The sequence below is a fragment of the Aplidium turbinatum genome, chromosome 4, assembly GCF_918807975.1.
Source record: "Aplidium turbinatum chromosome 4, kaAplTurb1.1, whole genome shotgun sequence".
In the NCBI taxonomy this organism is placed as follows: Eukaryota; Metazoa; Chordata; class Ascidiacea; order Aplousobranchia; family Polyclinidae; genus Aplidium; species Aplidium turbinatum.
The window spans coordinates 2,293,401-2,309,057 of record NC_137475.1 but is presented as its reverse complement, the minus strand read 5'-3'; the positions used below and the strand labels follow the sequence as shown (position 1 = coordinate 2,309,057).

The following is a 15,657-nucleotide window of genomic DNA, read 5'->3' as shown; positions in this document are numbered from 1 at the left end:
TAATTGGAATGAGGTTTATCTTCCTTCTGGAATAAGTTTATATCAACTCTATCACAATATCATGAATTTACGATACTCCTTGAGACGCCTATATGTATGCGGTTATCCGGTGTTTCTAAAATTAAAACACAAATATCCTAAAAAAATAGAGCTAATTGGAAGAACTTAATGCCATATTCGGATCCAGGGTCTTAAAAATACCTCAAAACTCATGAAACATCTCTTACACCAGGGATATCCAACCTTTGATTATAGTGGGCCGCATTGTCACTTGAAATAATTCAATGGGTCGCAGAACCTATTAAATTTAAAGAAAAATCGTTATATAAAGGAACAATTAAAAACCATTAATTTCATCTTTGAAAATAGGAACAAATAACACACATATAGAAAGAAACAAAATTTTTTTCTACAATATTTTTGACATTGTTTTCCAGCTAAGATGTTATCAACATTTGCATTAAAGGACGTTGTCTTGATTTTTAGGATGTTTGCTAAGTGTTTGTCGGTCAGTTTATTTCTTTCTGCAGTTTTTTATGTTTTTCATGGGTGAAGATAACTGCTCGCAGCAGTATGTGCTGCTTACTTCTACCCTACATGCACAATAATTTTCTGAACAAACAAACTAATTTATTAAATTCATTACATGAATGTAATTCTTTATAAAATAAAGGAAGAGTGTGTTCTCTGTGGAAAGTTTTCAAACTTTCTCGACTTAGCAGGTCAATCAGTTCAAGTTGGAATTCGAGTGGCGCTTTATCACACTGAAATGAAACTGGGTCACGGAATAATTTTAATTCAGCTTCCATCTTTTTGAAGTCAGAAATTATGACTGTAAATTCTTCAAGCAAATCTTCAATTCTTCAAATCTTCAATTCTGCAAGCAAACCAGTAATTCACATAACTTAGCATACTTTTCATAGTTTATAGAACAGTCTTTGAGCTCTTTCAGATAGACCACGAAAACATACAATTGCGCCTGCTTTCAGTTGTGCTATGAAAAGTTTTAATTTCCTGGTGATGATGGCGCTTGAGCGATCTTTCCAGGCAAGATTGGAGGGCAGGAAATCTTCAGCCACTCAGCAGTCTCGTCGTCCAGGACCCTCAGACCATGCGCACCGTGTGGAGGCCGGTGGGTTAGGCAGTGGTGGATGACATGGTCTGCAGTCTGTTCCGTGGCACCACACACACATTCTGATGAAGGAGCCAGGCCCGCTCGAACATTGAACTACGTATACAACTGAACTTTATCTTGTAAATGCAAATTGAGCTCAGCTAGCACTTCTGTGATGTCAACTAAGAAAGACAAATCATTCAACCATTCTTTCTTTTCTATCAAGTTCACATTTCGTTTTTTTTTCTCCATGAACTGTTTTATTTCGGGTAACAATAATTGAAATATTTTTAAGGTGGCTGCTGAATATTTACTAAGCCATCGGACTTTAGATATAATCGGACTTATAATCCTGTTATTCCCATACTATACTATCACTACGCCCCTAAAAACTGACTGGAACATTTTAATTAGGCTAAGCTTCAAAGTACAAAATACTGCTTGGAGTGAAAATGATTAGCGGGCCGCACAAAAATCTCAGGCGGACCGCAGGTTGGACATCCCTATCATAGACCATTTTTGTTGAGTTGTGTTATTTACAAACAATTAATGTCAAGAAAGCTATTTTATGCACTGCACAAGAAGGTCTGGCAGACTTTCATGGTGCTCCAGTAAGCATAAGCCACTTTAAAATGTCAATTCTCAGTAAGACCCAATGACATTAGTATTGTGAATTGTGACTCATCTAGCACTCAGCCAGAGAGTTAATTCGTGCTTTGAAATTTGTTTGGTAATTACCGAAGAAAAAAGAGTTATGACAGGGGTAGGAGTTATGACAGGGGTCGAAATCGAAATTGCAGTAAAGCAAAAATAAGTTTGCACTTTCAAGCTTTACAATGCATACCTGAAATAAATCAAAAACAGTTAAAAAATTTAGATGTTTACAAATACTCTATTCATGTTATGTGATATTTACAGTATTTTACAGTAATGCATCAACGAATTTTTACGACAATGTAGCCTACATAAAGAATTCACAAACGCTGTACCTTGGCAAACTTATTGACAAACTAAATTAAATAAGAAAGTTCAAAATACGACCAACCTATCCTGGCATCAGTGACTTGATCAAGTAGTTCAGAAATTACATTTGAATTTTCTATGAAGATAAAGTTTTCCGCGTTGCCATCAGCCAAGGCAAGTAGTTCTTCATATGCCCGATTGAATGCATTTCTACATTCAATGCACGATGTGATGCTATAAAACTGAGAAGGATGAATGCTTTTAACAGAGTATTTTGTGAGTTGAAAAATTAAAGTAAAAAAAAATGTGCATGTACTTTCTTAGTTTTATAGAGGCATATGATCAAGTGCGTCTCAGCCCTCATATCCGCTACTGAACGTGGTAAATAGAAAGAATAAGTCAAATTGTAAAAAAAAAACATGGAAAAAATAAGGCTGCACATTTTTTTGGTTTTGTACGTTTGTATGAAATTCGAGCTTACCATTGAATTTAGATTACAGGTACATGAAAACGGTTTATTACTTTTAAGCGCCATTTGTCAAGGACTACGTCTTTTGCCTTTCGGGATGTGCACTTGAGCAACGCACTTAATTGACAGTTCTTTACATAGTAGACAGAATACATAGTAGACAGAATAATTCACATACAAAATACTTAACACTGGAATGCCCAACGGAGTCAAAATAACTCCTCTGGGTGCTTTACTTACGCATATTTTCACACCTGCTTTTTTCAAGGGCTATCCCTTCCATGAATGTTAATCATTTTAAGGGCTTATTACTTTGATTGAATGACAAGCGCGTACGCAAAGTATACAATAAATACAATTACATCGGATGCCAGAAGGAGTCATTTTGACTCCTTATGGGAAGTTGCTTATGAAATTGTAGTAAACGTCAGGCAAAGGTAGCATGTTGCTGCTTATATCCAAAAGAGCAGGTTAGGCTAACATACTATATCTGTATGCTGGAAAAATAGCACTGTGTAAGTCTATTATTTTGTCTCAGAGTCGATTTACTGGATGAAATTTGAAAATCTTCTAAATCTTTTGCCAGCACCGTAGTGTAGTTAGCTTCGAAGTAGGCTACGCTATGTTTGCGAGACAAGGTCACACAGCGCAAGAAGTTTTTTTTTTCAAACAACAATGAAATATAAGCAAGTATTACTGTTGAATGCATATATTCATATTATTACGTTATTTTCATTTGTAGATGCATTCAGTATTTCATTATATTGGCCGAGGAAAATATGGCAATGAATTTGAAATAAATTTTAGTTATTATTCAACTCATATTAACGTTTGAAACTACTGTATTGGAATACAAAAAAACATTCCTTGGCTGTCCAGTTGTAAATAAATCAATAGCTTTTTTTCCTTGGTCTGAACCTTAAAACATTTGACCAGGCTAACACACACAATAGTATTTCAACAAGATAAATTTATGTTATTGAACCGGTTTTCTTCCATTAAGAATCGTCAGCATAACTGAGTCGAAATAAAAATTAGCCTACATCAATAGATGTCAGCACAACTGAGTCGAAATAAGAATTAGCCTACAATATCAATAGATGTCAGCATAAATGGACCAAAAACAAACGAAAAATTACAAATTAATTAAATAAATAAAACTGTTCATGACCTCCAATCCTTCATATTCAATTCTTTATTTCTGCCTTTTCTTCTCTTCATAGTTTAAGCAAAACGCAACTATCGAATATTGTAATTTCAATTTGACTTAGCTTGAGCAAGTATAATGGCAAACACTTGAAAATTCAAATAAAATTTACTAAGCAGAGGATTATAGAAATACTATGTCGGTGAAATCTAGAATAAATGCTTCTATTACATCATCATGCTAAACTTGCAATTGTGCAAAAATTTAAAGCAATCAATGCGGCAGAATAAGTGACAAGGTGACATATTTATCTTATTGAAATACTGTTGTGTGTGTTAGCCTGGTCAAATGTTTTAAGGTTCAGACCAAGGGAAAAAAAGCTATTGATTTATTTTCTTAGTGATATTGCTTTCTGTATTAGGTAGATCGCCCATTTGAGAAAGTGTCATAGTACCAGATCACCTTTTTCAGTTGGTTTTTCCCATTTCTGTCCAGTTGTAGTGAATATCTACCAGCTGAGTGCTAAGAATGCTTGTACGACGTTCAATAGGACGCCGGTTCAACCCATATCCAAAGCATTCAGCTGTGTTATTGCAAGACAACAAACAACCTTAAAAATGATACAACGATTGGATTTTCTTGCTTTCCGGTCTATTTATTCTAAATCATATCAACTGTGAATTTTCCTGGATACGAAACAGCAACCAAATTCTTCCACAGTAAGACGAAATGAGTTATCTTATACAAATAATTTAAGTAAAAAAGAGGATGTACCTACAAACATCTGACGCATTCACTCAATTTCACCAGCAATCCTACAAGTGTTTTTAAGTACATATTCTATTTTTTTAATTAACTGTAAACAAATATGTGTAAAATGAAAAGTCAAAATGGGTGTCCGACGTATTTTTCGTAAACAATTGTTCGTAAAACAATTGATCGTAAATATTTTTTCGTAAAATTAATTCTTCGTAAAACAATTCTTCCTAAAGCATTTTTTTGTGCATGCAGTTGAAATTTGATGTAAACAAAGAAATGCTTTACGAACAATTGTTTTTCGAACAACTGTTTACGAACAATTGTTTTACGAACAACTGTTTACGAACAATTGTTTTACGAACAACTTTTTACGAACAATTTACCTATAACCGTCAAAATGCTATAGTGCTGTAGATGTTTCAAAGTACAAACATTCTCTTTGACTAAAGTTGACATCTTCTCACCCTCTGAATTAGTTTCACAGCAAACGTGAGGGAGTTGTTTAAGCTTTCATCCTTCACGCTCTCTGAAAGATCAAACAGAAAATATATTTCGTGGCTCGCTTTTTCTTTTGTTCCAATAAATCGTCCAACCGAAGGAAGAGAAGATAAAATGTTCTGAGTACTCTGAGAGAGCTTTCCAAAAGCTTCCAAAGCGGTATCTCTCACACGAGGATCTACAAAGTAACGCACATGGCCATTAGCTCGGAAGTTCTGATTTTGGAAATATATGATATAGATTATGCTCCACTATTTTACAAAGCTAATTTAGTAAACATGTAGGGTTTTTCCTACAAACATACAGCATTTCTGTATTTTAAATCAGTTTTCATTTTATTTTATTGTTTTTCATCTTAAATTCTTCTATCTGAAACTTCTAGTTTTATTATAATCAAACAAATCATAAAAATATATTTATCGCAACTACAAACGTCACTTTCTATGTAAGAAAAGTTTTATTTCGTTAGCTTACCAACACATTGAGGGGCAGCCCCTCCGCTCCACTTCAAGTAAAATAAACAAGTCTGCTTTGCATCACCAACAAGCACCAAGTTCGAATTGCATTTAAATCGAACTGTTTTTCCAACCCCAAAACTTCTGTAACTCCTGGAAGAAATCAAGCGTCCTCCTACAGGCACTCCTGGATGAGGGCAACGAGGAGTTTCGTTTTTTCCACCTATTCGCAATGCAAATGAACATAAGTATGATCTTATCAATTAAACTAGACAAGAATTAAAACAAATCATATTATACTCTCGAGATTAAAATAAGTTATACACTCGGGGTTAACTTCTCGAGATGCGATTCAATGTACAAAAAGCTGTGCATTGCAGGTGAAAATTTTATTTCTGGCCTTCAAAAAATATTTGTGCTTCAAAACATTTTAACTAATAATTAACTTTATCGCCATAGAACAAATTTAATTCCTCAATTTAGGACATTACAGAACCAAATTTTGGGGTGCCAATTGACTAGTAGACCGTATGGTCGTTTCGTTGTCTACTTGTCAGTATGGGAACTTGTGCCACTTTGCAGTAGGCAATATAAATTATCATTTTTGTCGTGTGGCAATTGACTAGAAGATCGTGTGGTCATTTCGTTGTCTTCTTGTCAATATGGGAACTTCTGCCACTTTGCAGTGGATATACAACTTGCACAGTTAGACCATATACTGTTCGTGTTTTGAAGAATAACCCATTAATTGCCAACGCGGGTCACTTTCCGGCTTGACTTGGATTTTTGTGGACTATAAAGCTGATATCGTCATTGTGGTGTTAATTTGTCGTGCCGTGGGTAGCAAGATCTGGAGTTATTTCGACCCACAAACTAGACAAGAGACCCTTGCCGGAAGTCAATTAATCAATGGTGCACGCTTCAAAAAACAAATAAATAACTACCTATAAAATCTGCAAAAACGTGATACCTCAGAAACTTGAATGCTTTTTAGAAACAGATCTGCTTCAATGTTAGGCTGAAATACTATCGTTTGTAAGCGACTACAAAGAAGCAATGGAAAACTTTTACAAATTAAATAAAAATTAAACCAACGTTTTCTATCACAAACTGTGTCGACTCCACTCCACCTTCCATTGCTGAGACAAGTTCTTGTTTTGGCTCCAATGTGGTTGTGAAAACTGCGACATCTGAGGGTCATTGTGGCATTGACGTAATAGGGGCCAGGATAGTAGTTTACGATTTCTCCATTCATGGATTGAATGGAGGATCGAAGATCGGTGCATTCCACACCTGAAGATGAAAAAATTAGTAAAATGTTTGCTTTATTTACTATTACATTACAATGTTCACCTACGATCTGCACGATACTACGATTTAAACTATTTCTAGGTATTTCATAATACAGCGAATTTTATTGTACGCATTCTGCGAACAATGTATTTCAGTCAACTTTTGTAAATAATGTTTTATAAAATGCAACATGTTTAGAATTTAACATTTTTGTCGAGGCTAGGAGACTGTAATTCAATAGAAGAAACGCCTACCACGCTTTGCAAAGTGAAACAATCATCTTGTGCTTGAGCAGAGGTTACGCGATAAAGTAGCCAGATGGCAGATTGTGACATAACTGTGACAGATTGTGAGCCTTTTTGTGAAAGAAAGCATTTGGCGGAAAAATATTTTGAATAAATACTCAAATTTTTTACTAGTGTAACACAGTGTAAACATTTGTGTATACAGCCTTGATTGTTTTTGCTGGGAGTATTTTGTTGCTCGAGCATAACTATATAAGCAAGATGTCTCTCTATGACGTCAAGTTTGTTGGCGTGATCTGAAGTTAATTCATATCCTACACTAACAGTTTTTAACCTGGGTGCTACAACTTCCTAGGGAGCGCCTTTGACCATTAGAGGATGGGAAATACTCAGGGGGCGTTATAGTGGGCGCAATACTCAGAAGGTGTAACGATATTTTACTCACTGCAAATTTTCCTGGGGCATAATATGCATGTTCTATTTAAAAACTAAGTTAAATGCTGTCTCTATTTGCTTGAAGTAATAATGAAAACGTGAATGCATTTTTTAAGTAGATTTACCATATTCTTTGAGTTTAAGTTTTAATTTCATAATTGTACAATTTTATAATGCAAAATCCGACAACTTAACGGTATAACTCATCCTCTTTAGTACAGACATTATGTCGTGATAGACGCCAGACTATGGACATCTTTTAAAAAGGGACGCTCTGAAAAAAGGTAGATCCACTGGCTTACACCAACAGTAGTTTTGCGTCATAACACATCATTCTTACGTTGACCAGATATCGATTGTTCATCTTCTGTTTATTTTTTATGTCTTCCTCTGTTGACGTTGCGTTTTTGTTGTTGATTTTTGAGCTGATCATTTCATTTTGGAATTTTTGTTGATATTCATTTCTTAGGCTAATATCCTTGCAGAAGTTCCAATCAATTTTTTGTTTCTTTTTAAGTTTCTTAACTTTTTGTAGTCTGAGTCTAAACTTGGCAACCAATAGGTTGTGATCGTTGTCACAGTCGGCTGTAGGAATTGTGGAAGCATCTGTGATAGTATTTCAAAATTTTTGAAATGTCAGAATATAGTCAATTTGATTTCTCGTGTGATTATCAGGACTCTTCCAAGTCCAAAGTTTTTCAGGGTTTTTCATAAACCAGGTGTTGGCAATGTACAAGTTTTGTTCGTGACACCATTCAATCAATGTTGTGCCTCTTTCATTCATGAATCCTAAACCGTTGTTTCCAGTTGTTTTTCCATGAGCAATATTTCCGACCATTGAAGTCACCCATTATAATTGGTATTTTGTTGTGTTTACAGTTTTGTAGAGCTCTTTCAATGTCGCCGTAAAATGTGGTAATTTCTTCATCACAAGCAGTACTTGTTGGCGCATATACTTGTACTAGACTAATTTCATGTTGTAAGTTCTTTAGTTTTATGGGAAGAACACGGTCTGAAATTGCCCAGAACCCAGACAAATTAGCACAAACTTTGGGGTGTAGCATTATTCCAACTCCATTACAGTGTTTTTGATTTCCTGAGTAAATTACATTGTAACCATTCTTCCTTATTTGCCCACTATCGTTCCAACGCATTTCAGCCAAACCAAGAATGCTGATCTTCAATCTCTCCATTTCTTCAATGATATTATCAAGTTTTCCTTTTTGGTAAAGTGTTCTAACGTTCCATGTTCCAATTTTCAATGTTTTGTTTTTCCATTTTTTTCTAAGTTTCTTTTTCATCTGTTGCTGTGTTGTTTGTAGGGCAGTAGCATTGTGACGATCTGGTCCAGCCTGCCCACAAACTGGAGTCCTACCGAGCGAGGAACTTCCCAAAGGGATTGTTCCCTTTACGTTGTTCTTGTTATACTTTATCTTTGTAATATTCATGAGGTATGTTGAGCCATGATTTGACTAGCACAGGCCATTGCTAGTGCCAGAGCTCCGTTGGCCTACTAGGACTTTGCCCCAGCGTTTCCCGATCCTTACTACGAGGAAGTGGAGTTGGTCTTCAAGGATCTGGTTACGTATACCAGACCTAAAACCATTGGTAATCAGCTGACCGATTATAAAAAGTTGTCGAAGGATACAGCACAGTCGGAGCTATGCGGGTCTTCTAGACCCTGTCGACACTGCGCCCTTTGTGGGAATTTCGGCACACATAATATGTCTATGATTCAACACACTAATGTTTTGAACACTCCCCATAAAGTTTTTAAACTCAAGCAACAATTAGATTGTAGTAACTATGTTATTTATGTAGCAACTTGTAACGTATGTAAGGAACAGTACGTCGGCCAAACTGTGAATAAATTTTCTGTTTGTTGGACAGGCCATCGTAATATCTGGAATAAATTTGACCTCTCTAAAAATAATGACAGTGCAGCTTTACTTAAGCATTTCACCAATTTCCATGATCTGAGCAATAAACCGCCTCTGTCCAACTATTTCAGTGTTACTTTTCTTGAACAACCTAGTTTGGACCTGCTTGACGCTTGTGAGGACAAGTGGCTTCACAAGATCAAAGCCACCATCAATATTCAATCCATGATTTCACCTGCTGCGAAATAATTAATTTGTCTATTTTCTACCAATTATTTATTTACTTTTGACCTAGTGTTGACTCCACTACTATTTATTCCCGTGGCATTCACGCCTTTGTTTTATTCTTATTACGTCATAGTGTGTATATTTCAATTTCTTCGCACGAACCATAACTTGTTTCATTCATAAGAGACTGAAGATGTGAGGGCTACGGCCTCTCATGAAATCGATTTCTAATAAAGTATTGAGACTGTTGACCGACCCTTTGGTACTTAGACAGTGCAGACAGACCAACTATTTTACAAGCTAATAAGATTTCCATGTAATGTGACATGAAGTAAGGACAATGAACGTCAGTTACCTTACGAAAATTATCGTTTAAACACAACACTTCTTCATAATGCAGGTACGCAGAAGCCTGCTTAAATACTGGAAAAAAATTACCGTTAAACTTTGCAGTAATGTTTGCATAGAATATAGATGTTTAACATTTTGTTTTTAGAGCTCCTTGTTCTAGAATAAATTTTAACCAAAAGCAAACGTATTTTTTAATAAACGGTTAATGAACTTGTTTTAAAAACACTTAGAACAAAAACAGTTTAATCAAAATATAAAGAGCCCAAAATGTAGATACCAAACTCATGTTCAGCAAACATACGTTTCGAAAACTATACTGTCTTCATCTTCAGTGTTATAAATGTAAGCAAACCCTGATGCCGCTTAGGTTTAAATTAAATTGCGGCTGACGTCACAAAGACTCATCAACAAGCTATTATGAGAGTGAAAAACGTAATAGAAGTCAGGTTTTTTCATGAAATGATGCGTAATAGAAGTCAGTATTTTGCGATAAGACTTTACGAAAAACAAGTTAGAATTTACTGGATCAACGAGATGGGTTTGACAAGTCAGAATAAGTGCTATACGGTATATCAGTTCAACAATTAAATAAATATAATGGTGCAGATACCAAGTCCAAGTTTTATTGCGGAGATTTTTCTTTGATAAATAACGTTTCCAGAATTTTCAATTTCCTTGAGTCCTATCCTCTCCCTAGTATTTCAACTTCTTCAAAATTAATCTTGTAGTCTGCATTGGTGCGCAAATGGTTTGCAACCTCAGATTCTTCTGAATTTTGATGGTCCGGTTTGTGTTCTGAAATTCTTGTGTATAGATTCCTTTTTGTTTCTCCAATGTAATTTGCTCCATACGAACAAGACAGTTGGTACACTACATTGGAGCTTGATAATTTGGATTGGCAGTCTTTAAAATTAAAACGTTTTGAAAGATCTGTGGTTTTGTGGACGAAACGAATGGATAATTTTCCTTTGGTTAGTTGAAATGCTAAATGTTGAAGTTCTTTGCGTATTTGGTATGACATGTCACCGAGAAGCGGCAGGTTAAAGATTAAAAATCGAGTTTGATCTTTAGATAATTTTTGACTGGATGAAGTGCTGTGTGCTTTGTTCAAAAGAGTTGCAATACATTTATTTACGACTTTTCTGGGGTAGCCATTCTGCCCAAGCATCCTTTTAATGATTTCGAATTCTTGGTGTATGGAAGAATATGAATTGCAGATGCGGTAAGCTCGGGAAAGAAGAGAATTAACAAGATTACGTTTGTAGTGAAAAGGAACAAAGCTTGACCAAAGGGAATAATGTCCAGTGTGTGTAGGTTTTCGATACACATTGGTGTTGATATTACCTTCATTCGTTCTACTAACTAGAACGTCTAAGAAAGGTAGACAGTAGACACTTGTCAACTTCTGCTTGATTTGTAAAAGATTTTTCTTTTTTTATGGAGTTCATTAATTTGAAAAACTTTGACGAAGAAGAGGAAGTTGGAAAAATTAAGAAGATATCATCCACATAGCGGCAAATTAAGGTTGGTTTTTCCATTTAGGTAGTACGAAGTAAAGCTTGGTCTATCACGTAGTTCATTAAAAACTTCGGCCATGAGTGGGGCAATGGGACTTCCCATTGTTACACCATCTATTTGTTTATAGTATTTTCTATTGAACTGAAAAGTGGTATTTTTGGTTACCCATTTCAATAACGATTTAAGTCGGCGATTGTTGAGACCATGAAATTCTTTTACGTCTTTCGTAAAAATTAGTTGTAAGATTAAGCCAACGGTAAAATTTACAGGAATAAGTTATTTTGGCAGCCGATTGTAGCATCGAATAGACAGCGATAGACACGTGTTTCGCCCATGAGGCTGTTTTTTTTTTTTTTTTTTTTTTTTATTATTGAAAAGTAAAAACAGTTGTACAGTAAACAATACAAAAGAAGCAATTGGTGAATGCAATCATATTATTGATACCAATCTGTTGCACAGTATAAGTTATACCTGTATTAAGAGATCAAAGGCATGCGATAGATTTGGAAATTCATTGTAGCTATGATATCACTTTTATGTTTGAGGCTAGTGTTTTATCTCCACAATAACGGTCATCTAACAAGTACGTTCATACAATAGTAGCCCAAAAGATATTCTTATCATGCATATGCCAAAAGGCGTTGTTGTGTTCGACGTTAAATCAGATGCATTGCGCAGGCAGGTAGGTAACACATTACCAGTCACAATAAAAGTGTCTATGTTACTGTGCGTCCCACAACGCACATTTGTAGCCAAAAATAAACAAATCAATAAGTAGGAATATAATGTAATGCATGCAATTGCATAAACGAAGAAGGATCTGCATTTTGCCTCATTGCTCTCTTGTAGTGCAATGATGCTACATGCAGATGGTATGTGTGAATAAGTATCATTTACTATGGCGCATTTCATAAAATTCACAAGTCAGGTACATACACTGCAAATGATAACAATTAATAGCAGAATTCTTTCGAGAACAGTGGGTTCTTGGTTGTCATGTTCGACTTATGCTACAGTGTGGGGAGTTTGTAAGGGGCGTCGGTATTACAGAGGTGTCATTTTGAAGATATTCTTTAATTTTTGTTTTAATAACCCAGAGGGTTGTTTTGGTAAATTTTTTGTTGTCCCACATATATTTATCTCCAATGTCTAGTGAAATTTTCTTTTTAATTATGGTACTCTTAACTGTATTTAGGATCAGCAGAATCAGTAGGTTGTCTGCCTGTCTGCTTGGAAAATGGTTGTATAGGATTATATCAGTTGTAAGCTTAATCTTTTGTTTTGTTATTGAATGATATAGCTTTTCTATTTTTTTCCAAATTGATTTCGTGAAGGTACATTCAGTTAACAGGTGTTTTATATTGTCGACAGCCATTTTGCAAAATTTGCACTGAGTAATTTTGTTCTGGCTGCAACGCCATGAGTTAGATTGTTTGTAAAAATCGCCCCATTTAAAAGCTGAATGTGCTATTCGATAGCAGATCGATATGTCAGAGTTTGAAAAGTATGGTTTGATATTTTTCTTCATAAGGAGCGTTTCTGACCAGCTTATTGGTTCATTGTTTTGGCTCTTAATTTCAGTTTTAGTTTCTTTTTGTGTTTTTAGGGTTGTGTATATTGAGTTATATGATATATCAGTCCAGTCAAGATTGTGTTTTCGGAGTTGGAGAAAAGTGCGGAAAATATCAGAATAAAACGAATTTGGGCAATCAGAGTGTGGTTCACTTAGGTTATATAATTTTTGGTTGATGTGCCTTATTTTATAGTTTAGATTGTACTTTGCCCACTCATGCCATAGTTCTGTAGCTTTATCGAGTGTGGACAGGTGTCTAATTCTGTCAGCTCTACTGGTTTGAAATTTTGTTTCTATGTCAATCATTCTTAATCCTCCGTTTTTAACTTCTGCAATGATTTTTGTTCTGCTTAATTGCTCAATTGGAGATGTATACCATAGAAAATTGTATAAGATTTTGTTTAAGGATTGGATATGCTTTTTTTGTGGGTAAAGAACCCTTCCCATGTGAAGAGATATAGGCACGAGGAGAGTATTTATTATGGTGATTTTTCCTAGAAGGGAGAGTGGTCGAAATTTATGAATGTTGGCAGTCGTTTCAGTTTGTTTTATCACTTTTTCCCAGTTAAGAGTGTCTAGTTTTTTGTTGTTGTTTCCTAGCCAGATTCCAAGGATTTTTATTTCATTTTGAATTTGAATATGTGGGTAATGTTGCTGTACTTCACTTTGTAACTCAGGTTGTGATACAAGCATTTGTGTTTTGTTTTCGTTAATTTTTTGTCCTGACATTTGTTGGTAAAGTTTTAATTCTTTAAGTATTTCAGTAATAGAATTAAGGTTATTTGTGATAAACGTTGTGTCGTCTGCGTATTGTTCGATTTTTACTGCTTTTTTATTTATGGAGAAGCCTTTTATTGATGCATTGCTCTCTATGCGGCGTGTGAGTACATTGGCGCATATTATAAAAAAGAGCATGCTCAGAGGGCATCCTTGTCGGATGCCTCGCCTAATGTCGATTTTTTTTGTTAGTGCTCCATTCATTTCAACTCGACTAGAGATGTTTGAGTATATAAGAGTTAAGTATGAAATCATCACTGGCTTAAATCCAATTTTTTGCAGTATTTTGTACAGAAAAGAATGTTCCACTCTGTCAAACGCTTTTTCAAAGTCTGTTACCATTATATATAATTTTCTGTTTTTTAGTTTTGCTGCTTCGATGGCTGCTTGAATATTCATTGTAGCGTGTTCAATTCGTCTGTTCGGTAGACCACATTTTTGGTTGGGTTGAATCAGTGTTTTCATTAAGGGGGTGATTCTATTGGCTAGGATTTTGCTTAAAATTTTGTAATCCGTGTTCAATAATGAGATTGGTCTCCAATTTTTCAGCGATGATTTATCTCCTTTTTTGTGAAAAAGTTTAACTATGGCTTCTCTCATCGTTACTGTCATAGTGTTTTTTAGAAAACAGTTAGTATACATTTCAAGTAAATCATATTTCAAAATGTGCCAACATTTTTGATAAAAGATTGCGCTGAGGCCATCCGAGCCGGGGGCTGAATTTTTATTTAATGTATCAATTGCGATCTTAATTTCATCTTTTGTTATTAGTCTTTCATTTTCTTGTGCTTCATCTGCATGTATTGTGGTGTGGTTCAAAATGTTTAGATATTCATCTTGTTCAGTTGGATCAATTTTTCCATCAATTCCCCATAACTTATGGTAAAAATTGTGTGTTTCTGTTAAGATGTCATTTTTGTTGGTTACAACTTTATTGTCCTCTGTATGTAGTTCGGTGATAGTATTGTTTTTACCTCTTTTCGTTTCAAGATGAAAGAATCCTTTGCTTGTTTTCTCTGAATCGTTTTGAGGTATTTTACAGCGAATTTGTGCTCCTCTTTGCGTGTTATTGTGAAATTGTTCAATAACATCGGTAAATTTTGCTCGATCAGATACTAGGTTTGGATGAAATTCGTCTTCAATCTTAGAGTTTAAGATCTGGAGTTGTTGGTTTGCTGTGTCATATGCTTCTCGTTGCATCGTTGCAAGTTGCTGTGAGAGCTCTATCAGCTTATTTTTAAGTATTTCTTTTCCTTTATCCCACCATTCAAGTATATTTTGAAAGTTTGGTTTTCTTATTGTCCAATTGGTCCATGTTGTTTCTATTTCGGATATTACATGTTGATGTTGAAAGATGGAGTTATTTACTTTATATGTGTGTTGATCCCATTTTATGTGTGTGTGATAGCTTAATGATAAGGTTGGTGCATTATTATGGTCTGAGTACAAATTTGTGTGATGTGTAATGTTTTCAAAGTGCTTCAAGGTATTGTTGTTTATATATATTCTATCTATTCTTGTTTTTGCTTTTGGGTATGAATATGTATAGATTGCTTTGTGTGGATGTTTGTATCGAAATATGTCTATTAGTTGAGAATTATTTACTAGTGTTTTAAATGTCTTTTTGTCGTAGGTGTTTGAGAAGGATTGAGGGTTTGCAGTATCTAGAGGGTCTGTGATCAGGTTAAAGTCACCAAGTAGTATTATTTTGTCATCATTCCATTTTTGTAAGTTTGTGGATAGTATTTCTGATAGTGATGTTTTGTCTTTATGATTTTGTGGAAAGTATGCATTGATAATATGCATATTTTCACAATTAATATTTAGTTGTAGTTGGTGAAGGTGGTTGTTCTTTAAAATAGTATGTCTGGGTTGACCCTTTTGATATATTTCATTTTTTAGTATTATCATAGTTCCTGCACGAAAGCTTGGAGAATCAGGGAATATGTTTG

At 34.9% G+C, this 15,657-nt stretch overlaps 1 protein-coding gene across 1 annotated transcript in view; it reads right to left on the bottom strand.

Annotated features, from left to right (window-relative positions):
• Positions 1–14,905, bottom strand: part of LOC145768354 (uncharacterized) — a 61,107-nt gene extending 46,202 nt beyond the window's left edge. Inside the window, exons 1-6 of the mRNA XM_082579831.1 lie at positions 14,680–14,905; positions 6,501–6,698; positions 5,548–5,628; positions 4,907–5,020; positions 4,206–4,276; positions 2,160–2,319 (exon numbers count right to left, since the gene is read on the bottom strand). Of these exons, the coding sequence (XP_082435957.1) occupies positions 2,160–2,319; positions 4,206–4,276; positions 4,907–5,020; positions 5,548–5,628; positions 6,501–6,698; positions 14,680–14,905 (850 nt within the window). The remainder of the gene's footprint in view (positions 1–2,159; positions 2,320–4,205; positions 4,277–4,906; positions 5,021–5,547; positions 5,629–6,500; positions 6,699–14,679) is intronic.
• Between the last annotated feature and the right edge of the window lie 752 nt (positions 14,906–15,657).